Here is a 23,205-nt window from a genome sequence, read left to right on the forward strand (position 1 = left end):
TCAGTCAGCAGGCACTGAGATTGCTTAATGCACTTGTGTTCCCAACCTCTGCCATTCCTGTGTAACATGATGCCTGCTGACTGCAAAGCTAGATCCTTGTGTTTAACTGTTCTGTTACTGCTGAGTGTTTAACCAGTGCATTTATTTTGGAGCTAGTATGTTTTTAATAGCCTGGAAGTAATTACTTTTGAGCAAAGTGATAGTCTTGTCTTGAAAATGACTGACTTCAGTTTAGGAAGTCTGGAAGCTAGGTGTTAACACAGCATAAACCTAGGTTACTTTTATAGGTGACACCATCTTAGGCAAAATACAGGGAGAGGGCAATACTGGGCAGTTCCCTCATTTTAAATACTGAGTGTACTTGTAGTCCTTTTCATCTCCTGTGACTGTGCGGGTCTTGCTGTGTTTTTCCAGGGGAGGAGCAATCTGTAATGAATTGTGGCTCTTCCTTTTGGAACATGGTCTCCCTGTTATACTACTGTTGTGACTTGGCAAACATGTCCTGACCCCTCAGGATGGTTGCATCTTAGGTCACATGAAGGTGTATCTCTCTTCCATCTACTGGCAGATTTTTGTGCATGTTCTGATTAGTTCTATCCTTTTATTTGTGTTAAGTATCTCAGAAAGGTAAGTAGTGACTGACATTCCTTTCCTGGGCTTAGGAACTTACGTTCTTAACTTCTAGAGGTTCTTTTGGAAAATGTGACCAAGTCAGAGCAGGTCTTGATAGCCCTTAGATTTGGAAATCCTTTGTGGCTAAGTTTTGAAACTGAGAGGGCTCAGTATTTGTTTTAGGTTGACCTGCTGTATGTACTTGTCCAAGCCACTTATAATTTTTCCTTTTTAAGAGAAAGGAGTAATGCCAATTTGCCTCCTGGACTTTAGCCAGAAATGACTGAAAATGAAGAAAGGAGGACCCACGATCTTTTGCTCTCAAAAGACCCTGTAATTCAAGGAAAACCCCAAACTCTGTATCAGTTGCTCTTGTTGTACTTGGATCAAAATTACTACTGATTTTATTACAGTGTAGATCTGGAGTCTTTGGCCTAGGGGGAGGAGGCTAATCTAGCCACCTAAGCAGTGCTTAGAAGGGCATGGAGTGACTGACAGGCTCATATAGATTCAGTATGTGTCACATCCAAGGTGAGATTAGTGATGTGAATAGAACAAAGCCCATGTCATCTGTTCTTGCTGTGAATGCCCTGAAGCTTTGTTTTCATTGCCATGTGCTCAGCCAGCTGGAGCATTTTATTAGGGTATCAAGAAGAAAATGTCATGCTTTGTTCTTTTCATTAATCACTTTTTTTTTCAGCTTTGAAATGTAAAATTTGCATGTCTAACTATGAGTAAGTTAAGGTGACCTTGCCTCACAGTCTAGACATTCCTGGGTTTGGAGCTGGCTTCCCAATGGCCACTGCGTGCCCCCATCACAGCTGCAGGTGAACACAGGAGAAGGGCATAGGAAAAGGATCTTGACAGCTGTAGAACTTCATCTCTTGTGATCTCATGTGAAGATCAGCACAGTGTCATACTGATTCTGCTCTTTGATACTTCATTTTCCTTCCTTACTCTTGGAAGTAAGGCTTTGGATCAACATGGCTCTTTGACTTGGAGGTCATGATTATTATAATGCTTAATTCTTTGCTTTTTGTCTGCTACTTACCTCTGTCTTTTTCTGTCCTTGTTCATTCTGTCTCCTTTTTGCAGACTAGTTCCACTGTGTCTCTGACTTCTGAACCCTCCCTAGAAACTGTTCCCAGTTCAGCAAATGCAGATTCCACCAACTCTCCTCACAGCTTACCAGTGCTATCCCATTCTAAACACCCTTCTGCAAGTCACAGTGGGGACTTGGCAGTGCCAACATCTGCCCCCTCAGCAGTCCTCTGCGTTGAGGATGGCAGCAACACTATGGTTCTGCCTACTTCAGGGCATTCTCCTGTTCCTCCACATATGACCAGTTTGCCAGAAATGGTCCCTGTGCCCCCACCACGAGTCTCTTCTGGTTCTGCTACTCGTGGGATACAGATGACCTCTGGCAGCTTAGTTCAGCTGAGCAGAAAGCCTGATTCTTCTAGAAATGCTTTCCAGTCTGTGCCACCTTCCAGTGTGGAGCTTCTGTGTAGATCTGATCATGAGGAGGCACAAGGCTTAAAGAAAGGTTTGGCAAAAGAGACTGAGAAGAAAGAGCAGAGAGCTGACCCCAAAATCTCAAGTGTGCCAGTTTCAAACCCTTTAAATGGTCAAGGCAAGGGGAAGATACCTAAAGAACTGTATCAGAAGGGAGCATTCAGGGACAACTCAGCCCTTCCTTCCCAGAGCAGAGATGGGGAAATAGCTTTAGATGAGCTGTGGGCCCTGGAGCTGCCTGCGTGTGTGCCAGAGGTACATGCAAAGAACAACAGTGTTTTAAATCCTGTGTGTGAACCTTCTGTTGTGGCCGTGGATCGGCAGGATGTCTTCCCAGACACTAAAACCCATCTGGGCTTTGCAGTGGAGGAAGGACAGGGGCTCAAAGCTGAAGTACTGAGTGAAACCCAGGTAGATGGCTGTCCTGATCCGATCGAGAGGCAGGGCACAGACAGAACTCCGAAGAAGGCAAGCACTGTTAACACAAACAAAGCTGGAGGACACCAGGAAAATGAGCAGTTCAGGAGCTCTGCAGCTGCTCCACAATCTCCTGAAAGCATTTGCAAAGCTGAGTTGGATCTGCCATGCATCTCCAAACCACCCGTTGAGAGGATTTCTGCGTCAGGCCAGGCAGGCACTGAATGAATGTAGGAGTAGGACGAGTCCTAGCTAGGACTCTTTTGACAACACACTAACATTTTGTGTGGTGTGAGTGTGCCTGGATTCACCCACACTAACAGCACGAGGCTCTGAGCATTGATAATGACAGCTGCATGTCACAGAGCTTTGAAATCATCTGCTTTATCTTGTGGTCACTTCTGCATGTCAGTCAGCAGCACAGAACATGGCAGTCTGTAGGGACTGTGAAATGGACTTTTATTCCCTTACTGAGGTAAGGTTCAGAGCACAAGTTCAGGGGCTGTTTCACACCACTGGAGGATGTCCTTGACTTGGGATGGCAGCTCCTCTGCTCTGTTACCCTTTTTAGGTCTCACGGCTGGAGCTGTGAGTGTTCCTTCCAGCACTGAAAGTACACTTTGTGTACCAGACATCTCTGACCAAGAGTCTTATGCCTGTAAAGGACAAACAGAGAGGCTCCTCTGTCCTTGTGATGCTGAGGTTTCTTTAATGCTCGGTGGAGTGGTCATGCTGCACCTCCTATCTTGGCTTCCTGCTTGTTAATCTTTCCCTTCCTTTTCTAGATAGTTATTTTTGGCTGCTGTGATTATCCTTACGGGGTTTTTCCTTGCACTGAGTCACCCTTCTGGGCTGTGCCAAGTGGAATTTTGGCATTGTGGAATAAATGTCATTACTCTTCCTGCTCGCAGTTGTCACTAATGGCTTGAGTTAGTGCTGTTGCATCTCTGAGCTTGCCGTGACATTGCTCTTCTCTGCTGATACTGTTGCCTTTGTCATTTAGATAAAATCTTTAATCAAGAGGACAAAAGAGACTGCCAACGTGCATCCCATGTATCGTGACCTCTCTCCAAGGCGTAAGCTAGGCCCTGCCACATTTCACAAGACTGAGTCCCAAGATCGTGTGATTGAAGAGCTGCAGGACAGACTGGGCATCGCTCAGCAGGAACAGGACAAGTGGCAAAGCCAGGGTGACTGGCTGACAGAGGGGGTCATTATCACTGCCAGGCCCCAGGGGGAAAAGCAGAATGGTGGACAGCAAGTAGAGAAGGTAGAAAGCAGGGATGTGCACTGGGAAATTCCAGCATGTCCCCGGAGCAGATAGCATTGTGTGGAGGTGCAGATTAAGTTTCTGAGTGTCCTAAGCAACATGAAATCAAGAACTAACTCTTTTGACTCACCTTTGTCTGGCTTGAAAAGTGAACAGGCACTCAGGTCCTGGTTCTTTTTGTTTCAGAATTGGAGTGGGATTTGAGGGTGTTGATGCTGGTGCCTGTCTGGGCAGTCTGCTGCTATATGATAGCAGCAAATGTCTGTGTGGGGATTATTTAAAAAACTACACTTGTAGAGACATGCTTTGTTCTCCCCAGTCCTGTCCCTGTGCAGGAAGTTCTGGGTGTAAGATGGTGTTCTTCCCTGAGCTACACAGAGAAGCATGTTTTAATTAGTTCCTTTATTTTTCTTGCTGCTTTTCCCCCTTAAACATAGTGGTAACAACCAGCCTTCCTGTTGCAGGAAGTGCTTGTTGGTTCCTCTTCGAATTTATTCACCTCTTTTTCTTCCTCTATGTCTTTCTAGGTTATTTTTCCTCCAGAATCCCCACTCCCCTCAAGGAAGATGATCTCTGTTTCAGCCTCTCCCCCTCTCCAGCCTTCCAAAGAAGCTGCAAAGACAGTTCTTGCTAATGCTGCTCACTCTCATCTTTCTGGCCCTACACCTCTTTTTCCACTCCCACCTCAGCCTTCCCATGTGCCACCTACCCCAGCTCCTAGTCCAGCCTCCTCCTCTTCTCTCACCTTGGCTCCCCAGCCTCTTTTCCAGTGGGAAACTTCTGAGGATGATTACCATGAGTTTTCTATTGTGGGCACCCCTCCTGAAGATCCTAGACGCTCCTGTTCTCCCCAGACATGGACCCTTAGCACCAAGACAGTTGTTTCTGTTGGCTGTCAGACTGAAGATGATGCTTTCTTCCCACAGATGCAGGCAGGCTTCTCTCTCTCTCTTTTTTTTTTTTTTTTTTTTTCCTTAGCAGTGTTTTCCAGTCTAGCTACTCCCAACTTGGTAGCTCAAGTAGGCACAAAGTCAGGTAAAGGCTGGTACTGAACTGCTAGATAGGAGAGAAGACTCTCCCAGCTGCCTAGCACTGCACAGTACAGGTCTGTGCAGGAGATGTGTGTGGTTCTTGTCTGATGATCATCACTTTGTGCAGCAGGGACTGTATTTCACTCTGAGATGAAGGTAGTAGCTCTGAAACAAAGGCTGCAACTCTCCCTGCCACAATCTCTCTTGAAGAGGGGGCAGTGAAGGATGGCCTCCTCTTGTTAGTGGAAGGAGCAGGTCAGCAGTTGACCTGTGTTTGCCCATTAGATAGGTGTCCATAGTGCAAGTGGATTTTGGGAAGGAGGTGGTGTGAGCAAGAGCTGTGTTCTGCATCTCCTGCCAGGGAAGAGCTATAGCTCCAGGGCAGTGGGAAGTCTTAATGTGTATGAGCAGTGCAGTGATGTGCAATGCTGTGTGTAGAGGCAGCTCTTAAGCAATGAGCAAGGAAACTCCTCTGCATCTCAAACTGTTGTGCTTTTCAGGTGATCTCTGCTCCTCCTCTCCTGCACAGTGCCAATCTACTGGCTGCTCACACGCCCCTTGGGCACCCTATCCATGACAAGGCAGGACCTCCTTTCTGTTTCCTAAGCATGGTGTGCTCTTCTGATGGATGAGTGTGCTGCTGGGATCTGCTCCAAGAGCTCCCAGCACTGTTGCTGCAGATGTCCTTTAGTGCATGGTTGTTTGCTCATAGAGCTCCTGACCGAACCTGATCTCCTGGGTGAAAGGTGATAATCTGAAGGGTATTTGCATGAGAAATTTCCTTGGGAGCTGTGCTGAGTGTCCTCTGTAAACAGCAGGCATTGCTTGCAAGAGGTGGTATCAAGCCTCTTCCAGGTGGGGACTCATCTGTAAGCTGTCAAGGAGACTGCATCACCAGGCCACTTAGAGGTTGTAGGGAGCACAGGTGGTTGTGCCTGCACTGAGGTCAGCTGTGGCTTGCAGGAGCATGTGGTCCTTACAGACAAGGGTGAAGTGCTCTGAGGCTCCATGTTGGATTCATCTCATCCCTCTCTCCTGATGGCATTTATCGTTTGTGTGTGGCATTTGGGCCTGCCTTGCCTGCTTGCTACAGGCCCCTGGTTAGAGTGAGAGCAGTATGATTCTTTTGACATGGCCCAGCCGTTTTCCTCTTGCTGAGCTGTGCAGGAAGCCCTGGCTTTGTCCTGGGACTCTGGCCTGGCTTTATTTCCAAAGGTCTGTTGTCTCCTTCCTGTGAGAAGTCTTCCTCCCATGGTGTGCACTGGAGACATTCACTGTAGCCCAATAGCTGCTGTGTGGTGAAGGGTTGGCTTTAGGCTCAGGATGTTGGGGTCTGACAGTGCTGGTCTGTGCTGCTGGACAAGGAGAGGCTGCAAGTGATGGGATGGTTTGGAGGAGAGAGGAGGGGAATACCTATGTGTTAGGCTCTGTTGGGAGTGATGCTGCATGCAAAGAAAGGCTGGTGAGGAGTGTGTGTACATCTGTGTGTGAGAACACTAAAATTATGTGTGTCATGGGAGTTCTTACACAAATGAGTAGAAACCAAGATTTGTGATTGAGTAAACCAGCCAAGTACAACCATCTGCAGGACAGGGAGCAGAGCTCCTCCCATGGCTGGAAGGTCCTGTTCTGCCAAGCTTGTGAAGCCTTTTGTGTGTCCCTGCTTCCCTGGCTGTGCTGGCAGCAGGCTGGTGGGTTGTTCACAAGTGTAGATTTTATGTTTGGAGTAATCTGTCCTCTTTGCAAGAGAAAATGAGCACCAAACCAACATCTCGGGGAGAGACTTCTCTGGATCTCTCTAAAGCTGATGGTAGCTCTTACAGTGCAAAGTCAGCTGAAATAATTTGTATTTCATTATTTCAGTTTGCCTGCAAAGGCAGCTTTGGTGGCCACAATGATCATAAACTTTAAGTTATGAACCCAAGTAAAAAATTTCTCCACATGCTCGGGGAAGCCTTTCCTTGCCATGTGTACTGTGATAGTGTGAGGTTCAGAAACAGCCTCTGAGACAAGGATCTTAACCCAGCTATCCAACAACAGAGGTGGCAGCCCTGGCTGCTGGCGCTCTGCGCTGGGTGCAGTCCCCTCTCTGTGGGTAAACAGCAGGCAGTGTGAGGGGAGATAATTCCTCCCTGCTTCCACTTGCTGATCTCAGGCCTGGGATGAGAGCCACCTGATGAGGCAAAGGAGACTTGGCAGAAGTGGTGCAAAGGGAGGGAGGGGAAGGGAGAAGATGCTCTAGCCAAGTGGGAGGTGCAATGATGAAGAGGAGAGGGATCTCTATCACAGAGTGACAACTGAGAGCAAGCTACAGCATAGAAATAGAGGTCGAGGGGAAGGGGCCCTCTGCATGGTGTCTGCCTTGTCAGCTGGCCAGGAACTGATGAGGTAAAGGGAGATTTTTGGCAGAGGTTTAGAGAGCACAGTACTGACTGCTTGGGATGTGCTGGTGACTTCTGCTGTGTGCTCAGTGAATGAAAAATCAAATCCTCAGTTCACAGCTCTGCCGTTAAACATCCCAGGGTCTCTGCATGGGCATAATACGTGTGTGTCCTTGATCCTGGCTCTGCCTGACTTCTGCAGAGAATGTAGCTGTTTCCTAAGAGTCTCCAGCCCATCTCTACAGAGGAGCCACTGGCAGCACCAGCACATTTAGCTCGTAAGCACAGCAGCCCTTGCCTTACAGTCTTTGTTTTCCCTTCCCTGCAGTTCATGGCTCAGGGCAAAGTTGGGAGCAGCTCCCCTCCATCCACAACCTCCAAGCCTGGCAGCCAGCTGGATACCATGCTGGGAAGTCTCCAGTCTGACCTGAACAAGCTGGGTGTAGCTACAGTTGCCAAAGGTGTCTGCGGAGCCTGCAAGAAGCCTATTGCTGGGCAGGTGAGTTGAAGGTGCTGTCTCATTGCTGGATCTTGGGCTGCAGCTGGGAGTAGTGGGGAGGGCTTTTTCGTGAGGCTGAAGAGACTGGAGATGCTGGAGAAACTGAAGTACTCTATTTATCCACTGGCTAGGTACGCTGTAAGCTCCTCCAGTGACCTCTACCCTGCCCTTGAGGGACTGCCCTCTCCTGACATGATAGGTAATTCAGTTTTCATGCTACCCCAGTCCAGGGCTCACTTGAGTAGTAGAACTTGTCATTCTTGCTGACCTCCAGAGCTGGTATCTTGTCTTGTGATCTAGGGGAGAGGGAGATAGAGTTGTCCTTCATAATTTGTCTTCCTAACAGGTAGTTACAGCCATGGGGAAAACCTGGCACCCCGAGCACTTCGTCTGCACCCACTGCCAGGAGGAGATTGGGTCACGGAACTTCTTTGAGCGAGACGGTCAGCCCTACTGCGAGAAGGACTACCACAACCTCTTCTCCCCTCGCTGCTACTACTGCAACGGGCCCATCCTTGACGTGAGTTCCGTGGGGGCATTAAGGGTGCTGGCAAGGTGCTGCAGGCAAGCCTGTTTGAAAACTCCACCCATGTGTCCTAGGTGCAAGATACTGGTTTGGGGCTTCTGCTTTCCCTTTGCCTTGGCCCTGAGTGGGAAACAGCTTGGCCCAGTCAGTTCTTACACTGATGAGAGGAGCTAGTCCCTCTTACCTTCACTGAAGTTCCTTCAGAACCCTCATCACTGCAGTAATAATTCCTCAACATTTGGCTATTGGTGGCCTGTTGTAGCATGGACTGGTGCTGGTCCTGAGAACTGCGTGGGGCCCTGTGTAAGGGGGGAAGCAGTGTCTTGAGATCCTTTTAGGGTAAAAAAAACCATGTGCAGGCAAAGCCTGAATGAGCCAGAGGAAGGGGGGAGTTGACTAAGCTCTCTAAAGGACAGTCTATTTTAATGCATGCTGTTGTCATTACCAATGTTAATGTGCCTTTCCCCCCATCCAGCTCCCCCTTACCGCCAAGCTGCAGTTATCATTTACATGACTTGCACTTTGTCTTCTTCTGAACAGAAAGTGGTGACAGCCTTGGACAGGACATGGCACCCTGAACACTTTTTCTGTGCCCAGTGTGGAGCTTTCTTTGGACCTGAAGGTATTGCAGTCTCCTCCCTGAACTGCTGACAAGTGTGTAAGGCAGAGCTGCTATTAGGGGACAGCCTGGGAGGTGGCAGGGGAACTACTGAAGATGCAGATTCCAAAGGCTATAGCTGTTTATGGGGGAAGGATGCTAGCAGCAATCCTCTTTTCTCCCTGGAGAGGAAGGGTGAGTGTGTGTGCACATGGACCAGGAAAGGCAGCAGAACAAGGAACCTGCTGTGTGTGTTAGTGAGGGGAAGGATGATGCTACCCACGCTGGTTACCCTGCAGAGCTTGCTGGTCACAGGTAAAGATCAGGAGCTGATGGTCTCCACCTCTCTTCTCCTCTTGCAGGATTTCATGAGAAGGATGGCAAAGCCTACTGCCGCAAGGACTACTTTGATATGTTTGCTCCCAAGTGTGGAGGCTGTGCCCGAGCTATCCTGGAAAACTACATCTCTGCCTTGAACACCCTGTGGCACCCTGAATGTTTTGTCTGTCGGGTAAGAAACCCAGGGTCCTTTGCTGCTGCTGTGAGACCCTTCTCATTTCCACCCTGCAAGCCTCTGGTCCCTTATGAGGAAAAGGCATCTGTGGGGTACTGAAAGGCAGACAGCCCCACGAGATAAAAACATGTCATCAATCAAACACCTTCTTGTTTTTTTGCCTGTTTACATTAAACTTTCTAGCTGCTTTTCTCTTTCTGTTCCCAGCTGCAATTATGGGCTTCTGCAGCAGCTCATAGATACACAGAGACATTTTCTGTGACCTTTAAATAATTACAAGCTAAACTTCTCTCTAAGCACTTGCCTCAGCGATCAGATTTTGAGGATCTTCCTCCCATGCTCCATCTGACAATGTAAACTAATGAGACTGACCTCGTTCGGACAAACATGCAAGTCAGTGAAATAGTGGCAGGCTCCATACAACAGGCATAACAAACAGGAATACTGCAGATTAAATGCTTGGCACTCTTTCAGAGAGCCTTGCAAATATTAACTCTTAGAGGCCCCAAGAGATGAGCAAAATCAGACAGTGTTTCCTAGCATGGGGAGGAAAGGGACATGAACAAGCAACAAAACCACAGCTGCTGATTGCTGAGTGTTTAGCTGTCCATGGTTCTACATGATGTTTGTTTGATTGGTATGTTGAGGTCCCTAGTGTGTGTCCTCCCTGGGGAAGAGGATGGTGTTGGGGCTGAGCAAAACCAGGATTCTGGAAGTCTGACTTCTCCTCTGGGCCTTGCTGCTGGGCCTGATCTGTTTGGTAAATCTAGCAGTATCTTTGACCCTCCCCACATCTTGCTGCCTTTATTTGCTGCTTGTACAAGGAGAGAAGTCGCCCCATTTCCATGTGGAGAGTGGGTGCTTCAGTTGCAGGTTCTGAAGCATAGCATCCTCAGCTGCCTGACACTGATAAGGTGATTTGGATGCTAAGAAGCATATAGCTGGTGTATCCTCTTCTCCTGTCTGACTCAAATCCAAGTGCTGGGTGCTGCACTTTGGCCACAACAACCCCATGCAGAGCTACAGGCTGGGGTCAGAGTGGCTGGAGAGCAGCCAGGTGGAAAGGGACCTGGGGGTACTGGTTGACAGCCGCCTGAACATGAGCCAGCAGTGTGCCCAGGTGGCCAAGAGAGCCAATGGCATCCTGGCCTGCATCAGGAATAGTGTGGCCAGCAGGAGCAGGGAGGTCATTGTACCCCTGTACACAGCACTGGTTAGGCCACACCTTGAGTCCTGTGTCCAGTTCTGGGCCCCTCAGTTTAGGAAAGATGTTGAACTGCTGGAGCATGTCCAGAGAAGGGCAACGAGGCTGGGGAGAGGCCTTGAGCACAAGTCCTGTGAGGAGAGGCTGAGGGAGCTGGGACTGTTTAGCCTGGAGAAGAGAAGGCTCGGGGGTCACCTCATTGCTGTCTACAACTACCTGAAGGGAGGTTGTAGCCAGGAGGGGGTTGGTCTCTTCTCCCAGGCAACCAGCACCAGAACAAGAGGACACAGTCTCAAGCTGCACCAGGGGAGGTTTAGGCTGGAGGTGAGGAGAAAGTTCTTCACAGAGAGAGTGGTTGGCCATTGGAATGTGCTGCCCAGGGAGGTGGTGGAGTCACCATCCCTGGAGGTGTTCAAGAGGGGATTGGACGTGGCACTTGGTGCCATGGTTTAGATAGTCATGAGGTTTAGGGTGACAGGTTGGACTCGATCTTTGAGGTCTCTTCCAGCCTTCTTGATTCTATGATTCTAAATCATTAGTGCTGTACAACAGACAGCAGTTTCTCCCAGGGGTGATATGTGTGCGGACCTGGTGGAGATGTTTTAGGAAGGACAGTCCTGCCCAAAGTGTACCTGTGTGATGCCAACCATTCTGGAGAGACCACTTGTGAAAATGAGTGTGCCTAATTTTCTTAGTTGGAACCAGCCCCACATTCATGAGATTCTTATTGCTTGAAAGTCAGCGTTGGTCTCCACTTCTGCCTGCCACACTGTGGGGAACCTGAAGGGGAAAAGGAGAATGTGCTACAGTGTTTCCTATCTTGAGAGGAAGGAGTGATGTTGTCCTTCCTCCTGACTGGACACATCTGGTAGCTCATTTATCGTGTTTTAATTGTGCAAGTGAAGCAAGGTGAGGAAATGGGCATGGTTAATTCCCTTGCTTCTGTCTGTATCTGTCTGTCTGTCAGCCTTTCCTTGGCACCTCTTCTTGATGGACAGAGTTTGGCTCTTTGAACAACATGCTGGTGCTGGAAGGCAGCCGTTCACCCTGCTCACGCTACAGCTGGGCTGTGCCACAGAGCAGGGGAGGCTGTGGAGCTGCCTGCCTGCCTGGCTTCTTACACATTCTGTCCTCTTCTGCTTTATCCTCCTGCAGGAGTGTTTCACCCCATTCATCAATGGCAGCTTCTTTGAGCATGACGGGCAGCCCTACTGCGAGGTGCATTACCACGAGCGCCGCGGCTCGCTCTGCTCCGGTTGCCAGAAGCCTATCACAGGACGCTGCATCACTGCTATGGGCAAGAAGTTTCACCCCGAACACTTTGTCTGTGCCTTCTGCCTCAAGCAGCTCAACAAAGGAACCTTCAAAGAACAGAACGACAAGCCCTACTGCCAGAACTGCTTCCTCAAGCTCTTCTGTTAGAGCCACCATAGACGGGCGCTAAGCATCTTTCTGCCACCCCTTGGCAGTTCTGTCTCTCTGAACATTACTGTGATTTAGAAACCTTACCAGGCGGGGGGGAGGAGGGCGGGGTGGGGTGGAAGTGCTTTCTGCTGCTATGGAGAGGCAGCAGATCCAGAGATGAGATGGACCATTAAACTGGAAATGCCCTTGCTGTGTCTCAGAAGAGAGAGGCGAGTCCCCTCATTGTGGTGTGGTGTGGGTGTCTGTGTGTGTGACTGACAGCTGAGCTTGAGCTGGAGATCCTCCCCAGCCCCCTCTTGGCAGAAGGAGCCTTTGACAGTTATTTCAGCCTGTGTCAGCTCCTTGAGCAAATCGTGACACTTGCAGACAACACAGCCTTCTGCTTTGACACCTCTTTCTCAGGCTTTTGTCTGCATGCCTGCAGCCTGAGCAGTAGCACAGTGAGGGCACCCTGTGATCTTGGTGCTACCTTGGCTCTGCTCACTGGAGCCACGTGGCATGTGTGACTTGCTGAGATCAGAGCATCAGCACGGGCAGCTGAGACCCTGCAAGGGTCTCTCCAGTTCCATTACACTGTAAGGAGATGATACCACTTACTTTTTTTTTTTCTTTTTAAGGAATCAAGGTGTTACTGTGTGGGGTGGTTTGTTTTTTTTTCTTCTCCCCACTCCCTAGTTTATTCCCTGCCTTTTCTCAACACACTGGAGCAGGAGGTGGAAGCCCCAACCACTCCTCAGCAGTGATGTGCACTCCTGTGGGTGACACCCTGCACCAGGCACCTCTGTCAGCACCCAGGCTGTCTCAGGGCATCTGCTCCTCTTGCCTGCTGCTCCTGGGAGCAGGGAAGAGGCATCCTCCCTCCTTTAAAAGCAGGTGCAGAGTAGTTTGAACACAGCCTTTTCCATCCATCCCTGTCAGAAGTGAGTGTGACTTGTGTGTGTTTATTGGGACTGAAACTGCCACAAGAGCAGGGAAAAACAGAGGGGTTTAAGAAGCCAGGAAAAAAAAAAACAACACAATCCAAACTTTATATCCTTTTTTCTTCCTCTCTTTGCTAATGAGACCAGTCAGCCCCTTGGTATTTCCCTTTTCTGTGCTCTTGTTAACATGTTCTACTGAGAGATGCTAAAGCAATAACCTTTTATATTGACTGTTACTGGTATAACAAGTCCCTTGGGTCAGGTGTGTGTGACACACTTGGAATTTTCCTATCAAAGTGAATACTGTATCCTGCCTTTGATAAGAACTGTAGATTTCTACACTGATTTTTTTGAATTCATATCTAATTTACTTTTAATCCTCTTATACAGAAATTGGTTTTGAAGTGATTTTAAGAAAGCAACTTTTATATCAAGCTGTGCTGTTCTAGACAGTGTGCCAGTTGTGCTGGTTTGCTGCATCTGTAACCTCAACGCTTTGTTAAGCCTAACTAACATTGATTATTTTCTTTTTATTGTGGGTTGGGAGGGGCTGGAATCTATGGGGAAGGGAATGTGACTTCTATTTTTTTTTTTTCCTAGCACAGGCAGGTGAACTGTGAATAGCTTTTTTTTTTGCCTCCCCATCCCCCTTTCCCCCTCTCCTCTCTCCTCTGAGTCACCTGAAAGTGTGTTTTTTGGTTTTTATTGTAACCTGTAAACTGCTGTATTTGAATCACCTGCCATTCTCCCAAAGCCTCAGCTTCCAGGATGTTATAGTGAGTCTTAATCTGATGCTGCAGGAGGAGAAGAGCTCAGACCTTTGCCCTCAGTTTCTTGTCTTCGGTTACATGAAACCAGAATAGAGCTAACTGGAGGAGAGATTCCTTTTCTCCTGTGGAAGAAAGGTCTTGATTAAGGAGAAGAAATCAGGAGAGACAGACTCTGTTCCTGATTAGCTGTGTAACTTTTGGGCCAGTCACTAAACCTTACCGTGCCTCAGTTTCCCCATCTGTAAAATGGGGGCAGTTTAGCCTGGATTTGTGAGGTTATTATGAGGCTCAGTTCATGCTTGCTGAAGCACTTTTAGGTCTCTGTCTGGAGGGTCTATGGAAGGTGAAATACGACGTTGAGGTATCCAACAGTGTTCTGTCTTATCAGCCAAAGCAGCTCCAGGAAGCTCCAGGAGTGGTGCTTGGAATCACTTCTCCAGAGCACTACAGCAATATGACCATTGACATCTGGTTGTGCTTTTCAGCTTGGCATGTGCCTTAGGGGTCTGGGGGCACCCGTGTCAGAAACCAGCCCAAACTTAGGCTGGAATCTGTGGGTTACTGTCCCATCTGACCTCGCCATGGTGCTTCACTGCCCTGCTTGGGTCACTGCAACTTTTTCACCTGTTTCCCTGTACAAATGAACCTCAGTTTGTGGTTGTGAGACCGAAGGGAGCTGTGTAAGCACTAGAGCTGTAGCTGTGTCAGCTGGGCTGAGCACAGTTCTTGGAGCATTTGTGAGGGAAGGAACCATACGCATTTGTTTTTCCATCTTTGAAATCAGTTTGACTTAAAATGGACATTTCAAAGCTGCGTGTGTTTATCTTGCTGAAAAGGTCAGCTTCTTACTGCTAAGAGAATGAAAAGCTGTTGTGTTGCGAGTGCCAGAGAGGGGTGAGAAGATGTTTCTGGCACTACCACTTTGTTGTGTGACAGCTGCAAACTGTGTAATCATGTGCCTCAGTTTCCCTGTCCAGGGAGTCTTTAACCTACCTCACTGCTAGCTGAGGCTTGTGTAAGTGACTCTTCTGGCAGGCATAGAAAACCCTGGGTGCAGGATGCCATGGAAGGTGCTGGTGGTGAACAGCATTAAAGGGGAGGCTCATCTTGGTGCTTAACCAAGATTGTTAAACACATACCTCCTCAGCAAGGTGTTAAGCGTATCCTGGCTTTAGCTGCTCTCTCACAGGCTGGGACACTACTCTGCCAAATAATGACTTTTGGTGACTGCTGCTCTAAATGCCTGTTACTTGATTTCAGCTGAGGTTTTAGGGTAGCACAACCACAGCGCTAGGTGAGGGGCCTGGGAGGGTGGTGGGTGGGGAGAGACAGGGTGTGAGAGGCTGGTGCTGGAGCAGGGACCGCTGCAGTGGGCTGCTTCTCGGGAGACTCTGTCTAAAGGCCTGTCCCCGGACCAAGTGCTACCCCTAGGCAAGGTCAGACCCGTCACGTCCGGGCTGAGCTGTGGGGGATGCTCCGCTGGGTCGACAGTTATTTGATTTCTTTTCTCCTTGTAAACTTCTAATTCCGCTTTCTTGTGCCATTTGCAATTCCTGCAGTTACGCTAATAAAATTTTTACCGTTATTCCCACGCGTGTGTTGGGCTTTTTTTTCTAGCGGTAACTCGCGGGGGGTGCTGGGGTTGGGGCTGCTCCGAGGAAGCGGAGCCTGCGGTCCCGGCACTCGCCTCGTTCCCAGCTTCCCGGCGGGGCGGCGGTGAGTTCGCAGCCGCAGTGCGGTCCTCCGTCCGCTAGGGGGAGGGGCGCACTCAGCCAGCCTCTGAAGCAGCCCGGCCTCTGCAGTACCGCCTGCGCTTCCTTCCGCTGCTGAATGGTAACGGCGGCGTGTCCTGATTGACAGGCGGGCGGGCAGCCAATGGGGTGAGCCGTGGCAGCGCAGTGGCTCCCTGTGATTGGGCGTGAGCCGCACTATAAAAGGAGGTTGGCGTAGGCCGCGGCCTTTCCTTCTCGGAGCCCTCGTGGAGGTGAGCGTGTGGCGTGGCGCGTCCCACGGGCCTGGAGGGGGCCGAGGCGTTTCGGCCAGTCTCGAAGCGTCCTCGGAGCGTCCCCGGGGTCCTGAGCCGTGGCCAGACTGTTTGGCGGGGAGCGTAGAGCTGCGGGGCGGGGGGAGGCGGGTGAAATGAAGGCCAGGGTGCGGACCCGCTTGAGCCGCGCTTCTCTGTGACAGATCCCAGCTCGTCTTTAAACCCACCGGGCGATCCTTGGAGCACCGCCGCGATGCCCAGGGAAGACAGGGCTACGTGGAAGTCCAACTACTTTATGAAAATCATCGTGAGTATTGGCGCGGAGGCCTTCGACCTGGCCTAGAGGCGCGGGCCTGGTGGGGCGTTGCCGCTGTCCGGGGACCGGGGGAGGTCCCGGCCCGGAGAGAGCGGTCCGGCGGGAATCGGGTGATATGTCTGTGGGAGGGCAGCTTTTGAAAAAGGAGATGGGGGTGCCATGAGTTGTCTGAGGAACGGTTATGTGGCAATAAGAAGAGATTAAGATACTGCAAACCGTGTTTATGGCTCCAGGGAGAATTTAGTAGTGGTTACAGAGATAACTTGTTTAGGGATCTAACTGGATAGCTGAGCAAAAGGTGCAGCCTTGTGTTGCGCCCAACATCAGTCAGAGCTCAGCACTCTACAACTTCTGACATTTAAAATTTTATTATTATTTTTTTTACTTTTTAACCTGTCGACGGCTCAGAATGCTCTATATAGTTACAGTGTTTTCCCTGCTATAGCAACTGCTGGATGATTACCCAAAATGTTTCATTGTGGGAGCAGACAATGTGGGATCCAAGCAGATGCAGCAGATCCGCATGTCCCTGCGTGGGAAGGCTGTTGTGCTGATGGGGAAGAATACGATGATGCGCAAAGCTATTCGTGGTCATCTGGAGAATAACCCTGCCTTAGAAAAGTGGGTAACGCTGTCTGAATGTCCTCCTGGATCCTCTCTCTGGGAGGAGGAGATGGTGTCTGAGAAGCAGAACTGAAGGCTGTCGTCTTTCCTTCAGGCTGCTTCCTCACATCCGTGGAAACGTGGGCTTTGTCTTCACCAAGGAGGATCTGACTGAGATCCGGGACATGCTGCTGGCCAATAAAGTAGGTTGGATAAGCCTTCATTGTGTCTCTGAGTTGGTAGTTACAAAACTGAAACTGCATGGGGGATACTTGATTATTAAGAGTCTTCAAGGGTTTGTAACTAGGCTTCTGCAGTCTTAGCCAAACTGCTCCCGTTCAGCCTCTGTATAACTTGTGTGTGCTGGGTGATGTCTCTCCTGGGGCAACATTTCAGGAGGAAGTTAATTGCCATCCTAAGAGCTCTGAGAGGTGAGCATTCTTCAGCTCTTTGTTTCCCCTTTCTCCAGGTGCCAGCTGCTGCCCGTGCTGGTGCTATTGCTCCTTGTGATGTGACTGTGCCAGCCCAGAACACTGGTCTTGGACCTGAGAAGACCTCCTTTTTCCAGGCCTTGGGCATCACCACAAAGATTTCCAGAGGGACCATTGAAATTCTGGTTAGTGAGCAGCATGCTGCTGTTGCTGAAGCTCTTCCTTGACTGGACAGCCCTGACTGTGGCATCTGATGGAACTGTAAAGGCCAAAACTGCTGTCAGTGCTGAGATGCTGTCAGTGCTGAGATACTCTCACAGCAGTCTGACTGCTGTGCTTGGGATGGTTAAGCTCTGCTGGAGGAACTCGAAGGAAAGCTACCTGCAGTTAATGCAGGAAGAGTGCTGCCTTTCTCCTAGCTGAGATGTGCTTGCTTGCGTAGTCTGAGGTTTTCTCGGCTTTTGGAGCTGAATTTGGAGCCTGTTTTTGTTGTGCTCATTTGTTCTTTTAGTTCCATCTCTTGCCATTGGAAATGAGCATTTGTGTCCTGTTGCATCGAGGCGTCTGGATTTCTTTGCCACGTATTCATTCCTTCCCCCTGTATTTCCTCAGAGTGATGTGCAGCTCATCAGGACCGGAGACAAAGTGGGTGCCAGTGAAGCCACCCTGCTGAACATGCTGAACATCTCCCCCTTCTCTTTCGGGTTGGTCATCCAGCAGGTCTTTGACAATGGCAGCATTTACAATCCTGAAGTGCTGGACATCACTGAGGAGACCTTGCACAAGCGCTTCCTGGAGGTGAGTGCCACAACCCCTGTCTGTTACGTTCTACCTTATCTGCCTCACTGCTGTGGCAGCCAGGACTGCTCCAGAATGAACTGTCATCTCTGGTGTTTTCCACAAGGCCCTCTAGAAGCATTCTGTCAAGAAGTATCTTTTGTTGCTTTTTCTTCTGAGCCCACTTCAGAAGTATCTGAGGCCATTTGAATCCTTGATTTCACTGGAGCTGTATTAAATGTGTGCGTTGCACACTGCCCCTTGTTATGTTGGCAGTATAGAAATGCACCATCATCTGCCATGGTTTCTAGTCCAGATTGTTTCTCAGAGAACAGAAACATAAGTCTCTCTCCTCACAGGGTGTTCGTAATGTTGCCAGCATCTGCCTGCAGATTGGGTACCCGACCATTGCTTCTGTGCCCCACTCCATCGTCAATGGGTACAAGCGGGTCCTGGCTGTGGCAGTGGAGACCGACTACACCTTCCCGCTGGCTGAAAAGGTAATGGCAGAGTGATCTGCTGCAAAGAGGGGTGTTAAAAGTGCCATCAGGTCACAGAAACACCTTGGATGTCACCTAGTTTGAAAGGACTTGTACCCACCTGTGTGTGAGGACTGGATCCTGAACAAGGGCGCTTCCATATGTTGTCACAGCAGAGAGCTGAGTTACCTGGTGTTCCTGTCTTAGGGCTGCTACACTAGAGTGTAGCTGAAATGTCTGATCCTTCATACATGGCAGGGCTAAGTGCATCTGCTAAATGCTTCTGGCAAGCTGGAAGCATTACCTTCATGATAGCAAAGGGTTCAGTCCTTCAAAATGTTTGTTTCATTTGAGTTTAACCTTCTATTTTTTTTCTTCTTTTGCAGGTGAAGGCCTTCCTGGCAGACCCCTCTGCTTTTGTGGCAGCCATGCCTGTAGTAGCTGAAGCAGCTGCACCTGCTGCCGCTGCTGCTGCTGCTCCAGCAAAGGAGGCTGCAAAGGAGGAATCGGAGGAGTCTGACGAGGACATGGGATTCGGTCTCTTTGATTAACCACAGCCATCATCTGTCTGTTTGTGTCAGAGTTGGTCCAGAGAGAGAAATAAAAAGCTCTTTTACATCTTCATGTGTCCCTGCATCGGTGCTGTATTCTCGAGATCGCTGGGGGCTTGGGAAAAGTGTAACTAGAGGGGCTCCCCTGCTTGGTCTTCGGGGCCTGCTGTACTCGGCAGACGCCTCGGCTGGAGCTGGACTGAGCTGCAGCTTGGCTGGGCAGGGGAGCCGCCGCCTGCCCGTCGCCGTTCCCCGGCGCTCAGGCGTTCCGCGGTGCTGCGGCGCGGCGCTCTGTGGGACCGCAGCGGGCCGGGCCGGGCCGCGGCGCTGTCGCCATGGAGACAGGCGGGGCCCAGCCGCTTCCGCGCTGTCCGCACCGGAAGCCGCTGCCGCTTCCGGGTCACAGGCGGTGCCATGGCGGCCGACACGCAGGTGAGTGGTGGACGGGCCCACGGCCCGGAGGTCGCGGCCCGTCTACGGTAGTGAGGGGTGGCTGCTTGGGGCCGCGCCCGCTTCTGCTCCCCCTGTGCTGCGCTCTCTCGACCGGCCTGCGGCGTCCGGCCCTGCGCCCGCGGCTGGAGGGGGACGTGGCAGCCGGCCCTGCCCGGCCCGGGGCGGGAAGGCCGCGCCGGCGCTGCCCGCTGGAGCCGCCTGTCGGGAGGTCGCACCGGCGCTGAGCTGCAGTTCTTGGGACAAGGGAAGGTGTGCTCTGCTGCTGGCGTCTTTTCATAGCGGAGACGGTGGAGGAACCCTGTCTGAGCCGTCGCTCTCAGAGCGGCTGCTGGGGACGGCGGCTGCTGCGCTCGGGAGTGTCCCACCCGGCCTCGAAATAAGTTCCCGATGAGCGACTGGCATAAGCCATATCCACCCCGTTTGTGTCCCATTTGTGGCTGCCGGTCTCGGCAGGACGGCGGCTCTCCCCTGGGCTTGCAGTTCCTCAGCGGGGAGCCATAGCCGTCCCCGCGGCTACCAGGAGCACCTGGGAAAGTCCGAGCGCTGGCCCAGCTCAGCAGCCCAGAGCGTGTCGTGCCTCGGTATGACCGCTCTCGCCTGCTGGAGATCACCTGTTAAACCTTGATGAGCTCTTTTCTGCAGCTTGGTGCTTGTTCTCAAGGCAAATCCAGCCCCATGAGGATCAGGTCCACACTAGTACAAATCCTGTATTCTCCACGTTTGTTTTCAGCAGCATTGTCCATGTTCTGGCTTTGTAACACACCTTAAAGGCACATCCTAATAAAAAGAAAAAGCAAATGGGTGAAGCCTGTCCCAGCAGCTCTCGTGTGGAGACTCAAGTGTCATAGTTTGTGCCATTTGTGTAAGGCACAGAGCTGCTTGGGGAGGCCTGTAGTGTTACGTGTAATTTATGTTTTTCCTTTCTAGATTGTTGGGATAGTCTTAATGTGTTCTTCATGTCTGTACATCTCCCCGCTTGTGATTAAGCAGCATGAGGAAATGCAGCTTGGTTTCAGTTTGCATATGATGAACTCATGTAATTGAAAGGTTTGGAAGAAGATGAGCTCTTTAATGGTGGCTTGTTCTGTCAGTTCTGATGGTAACTACGTGGGTTCAAATTGTACCTCACCTTTCAGAGCTGCAGCCCTGCATCCAGCCTGTTTTCAAGAGAGCTCAGGGTGTGAGACAGTCACAGGGTCAAGGGGGTGTGGATGGTCTCTCTAGATACCAAGTAACTAGTGTCAGCAAAAAGGCTTCACTGAAAGCAGCTCTTTAGGAGGATGAAGGCAGTTGCCATTTCTCCACTGCCAAGTTTCCTCTGTTTAGACTTACTTTGTGGTGGATTTTTGCCTGAAGAAGGAAGGAACAATTTTGATATGTTTCTAAATATGATGGTGATTATTATTTAGATCTATAGTTGCTCAGTTTAAGAGGTGAATTTTAAAAGCCTTCCCTGGAGATCTGTGTTTTGGCTTGTGTAAATGAGAGAAAACTATGAACATAGACCTGGCCAAGCTCTGTTTAACCCACATGGAGTCTTTTATGTGCAAAGCCTGCAAAACTTGGAAGTCCATGGAAATGGTTTCAATGGTTCTACGAGCTGGTTGCCCTGAACTTCAGCATCTTTTTAGTTTTTCTAGACAGCGTATCTCACTGTCTTGATACCACTTGAAAATTTGGTACCACTTGAAAACTCTGCAGGAGTTAATCCATGAGCACTCTCAGGTCCCTTCCCACTGGCAGATCCAGGCACACAATAGCACAGGCATGGAGAAAACCTTCAGTTGTGTAATGTAATTTTTCTTCTTGCTGGGGTGACCTTGGGCGCTACTGATAGTGCGTGGAAGGTGTTTGATAGCAAGGGGCAGCCTTTTGTAATCTGGCAGGTCCAGTTTGCAAAATCCCTGCAACGTGCCTGTTAATTTTGGAAAAGACCAAAGGTGAGCAGTTCATTGTGTTGCTGCACCTGAGGACAGAGTTTCACAGCTGTGGACAGCCTGGAGCCATAGGTCAGTTTTTCAGGGTGAGTGGTTGCAGTCAGAACTGGGTCATCTGCAGTTACAAGCGCCCCTTCGGCGATTCGTGGGCTCTAGGAGATAACACTTCTTGAGGTATTTCTTCTTTGGCTTTTAAAAGTCCTGTACTCTGGGCTGTTGGTCTTGCCCCTTACTCTACCCTGCTTTTAGAGGAGCATTTGCATCATGCAGAGCTGAAGTGCTGAGACAGGGACACGGGTTAATGAACAGAGCCATTGTCCTTCAGCGGAAGTCGTCTGAATTTCATTGTGTGTGTGATACTCAGTGACCCTTTTCCCAACAGATAAGGCCAGGGATGCTCATATGTGGTCACTAAGGTGGTGTGGCAGCACATGACACGTTTTGCTTGCCCTGGTTTTGTGTGCTGTGCGTTGGTGTGAGGGCAGTCTGATGAGTTTTCCTCTGTGTGTGGTTTTAGATTTCTGATACACTGAAGCGATTTGCAGTAAAAGTAACTACAGCCAGCGTGAAGGAACGGAGGGAGATCCTCAGTGAGCTGGGAAAATGCATTTCTGGGAAAGGTAAAAGCTTTGGGACTCTGTTCTCGTTGCCAGGGTGGAGAAGAACATTAACCTGTTTTGTTTCAAAGGTCGTGTGAGACTTGAGGGGTAGTTTTTTTGAGGGAGGGGGCTGGCAGTGTTTGGAGTTTGTGCTTTCTTCCAGCATTAACTCTAAGCATGGGTTTTGTGGGTAGCACAGAACTCCACTTACTACCATGTGTACTTTTCCCAGTTAGCAGCTGTAGCATCACGTGGATTAGTTTTTCCTTGGTGCATCAGTTGCCTGTTTCACTCCTAATTCTTTTCCTACTTTTTTAATGATTCTTGGAGTATTTCCATGTACACGCATTTGTGTAGAGAGAGGGGAAGTATGGAAGATTTCTGATAGTTTTAATAGAACAGTTGAAGCAAATTAAAAACCCCACACCTTTATTTCTCTCTTTTTCTGAAGATGACTGTGTTGCAATTTTGACATTATTTTAAAAAATGTGCATCAAATCTGTAAAAAAAAAAAAAGAACTTTTACTATGATCGTTGCAAGAAATATTTTTAGATGTTGCCTAATTTCACACTGAATCATCAATTTACATAGAGATACTTTGAAATCAATTCTGTTACAGATCTTCCAGAGGGTGCAGTGAAAGGCCTTTGCAAACTCTTCTGCCTTACTCTGCATCGATACCGGTGAGTAGAGAGAAGTGGCAAGTCTGCATGGTGTGATCTGTAAGTGTTTGTGTGTTTATTAGTTAAGCTGGTATGGAACATCAAGAAATGTTAGCATGCAGTGTCCCATAGATTCCTGAAAGATGCCATAAGGCTCTCAAGGACATCAAAGAAGTTTTTACACCTCTTACTTTGTGTTTCACCTTTAATTTGCATCCTGTGGTTCAGCTTGCAAGAATGAATGCCCTTGTGAAGCAAGACCTAAGGTATCTTCTAAATATCTTTTAAATCCTTCTAGATTGGATTAAATTGTGGCCTGTTGTAGAAAGGCTGTCCAGAACCTCTGTTTGCTTTTGTAACCCACTGGAGAGCCTCAACATAACTTCTGTCAGTTGAGGAAGGGAATGGAGTTCTCTGCCAGGAACTTCTCCACTTCTTGGAGTAGCAAGGATAAAATAACTGCTGGCTCAACTGCTGAAATGAGAAAGCAGAGCCCTTTGTGTGATACAAGGATAGTAATATGTGTAATGTTGGCATGATTTACAATGTTCATGAGGTTCTATTTTTCATCCCAGTGATGCAGCATCCCGCAGAGCCCTGCAGCTGGCACTTCAGCAGCTTGCAGAATCCCAGCCAGATGCAACAGCAAAAAACCTGCTGCAGTCACTTCAGTCTTCAGGGATTGGTGGCAAGGCTGGAGTTCCCAGGTGCGGGGTGACTTACTTTATGT

At 49.5% G+C, this 23,205-nt stretch overlaps 3 protein-coding genes across 3 annotated transcripts in view; all 3 read left to right on the forward strand.

Moving 5' to 3' along the window:
- PXN (paxillin) overlaps positions 1-12,076 on the forward strand; it is a 44,017-nt gene extending 31,941 nt beyond the window's left edge. The window contains exons 7-11 of the mRNA XM_054392490.1: positions 7,555-7,725; positions 8,072-8,245; positions 8,792-8,873; positions 9,212-9,360; positions 11,723-12,076. Of these exons, the coding sequence (XP_054248465.1) occupies positions 7,555-7,725; positions 8,072-8,245; positions 8,792-8,873; positions 9,212-9,360; positions 11,723-11,989 (843 nt within the window). The 3' untranslated portion in view covers positions 11,990-12,076. The remainder of the gene's footprint in view (positions 1-7,554; positions 7,726-8,071; positions 8,246-8,791; positions 8,874-9,211; positions 9,361-11,722) is intronic.
- Positions 12,077-15,646: 3,570 nt separating this feature from the next.
- RPLP0 (ribosomal protein lateral stalk subunit P0) lies at positions 15,647-18,883 on the forward strand. The gene is made up of 8 exons (XM_054392618.1): positions 15,647-15,666; positions 15,870-15,973; positions 16,428-16,603; positions 16,701-16,788; positions 17,055-17,201; positions 17,629-17,814; positions 18,153-18,293; positions 18,659-18,883. The coding sequence occupies exons 2-8, from the start codon at positions 15,920-15,922 to the stop codon at positions 18,821-18,823; spliced, it is 957 nt and encodes a 318-aa protein (XP_054248593.1). The 5' UTR covers positions 15,647-15,666; positions 15,870-15,919; the 3' UTR covers positions 18,824-18,883.
- Positions 18,884-19,237: 354 nt separating this feature from the next.
- GCN1 (GCN1 activator of EIF2AK4) overlaps positions 19,238-23,205 on the forward strand; it is a 43,343-nt gene continuing 39,375 nt past the window's right edge. The window contains exons 1-4 of the mRNA XM_054392996.1: positions 19,238-19,255; positions 21,731-21,833; positions 22,433-22,496; positions 23,051-23,182. Of these exons, the coding sequence (XP_054248971.1) occupies positions 19,238-19,255; positions 21,731-21,833; positions 22,433-22,496; positions 23,051-23,182 (317 nt within the window). The remainder of the gene's footprint in view (positions 19,256-21,730; positions 21,834-22,432; positions 22,497-23,050; positions 23,183-23,205) is intronic.

Source organism: Indicator indicator, chromosome 26, assembly GCF_027791375.1.
Source record: "Indicator indicator isolate 239-I01 chromosome 26, UM_Iind_1.1, whole genome shotgun sequence".
In the NCBI taxonomy this organism is placed as follows: Eukaryota; Metazoa; Chordata; class Aves; order Piciformes; family Indicatoridae; genus Indicator; species Indicator indicator.

Bases quoted from the DNA above. Each gene is read 5' to 3' on its own strand.
- RPLP0 (XM_054392618.1), top strand. From the start codon at position 15,920: ATGCCCAGGGAAGACAGGGCTACGTGGAAGTCCAACTACTTTATGAAA. The intron at 15,974-16,427 runs GTGAGTATTGGC...TCCCTGCTATAG, and splicing joins ACTACTTTATGAAAATCATC to CAACTGCTGGATGATTACCC. The intron at 16,789-17,054 runs GTAGGTTGGATA...CCCTTTCTCCAG, and splicing joins ACATGCTGCTGGCCAATAAA to GTGCCAGCTGCTGCCCGTGC.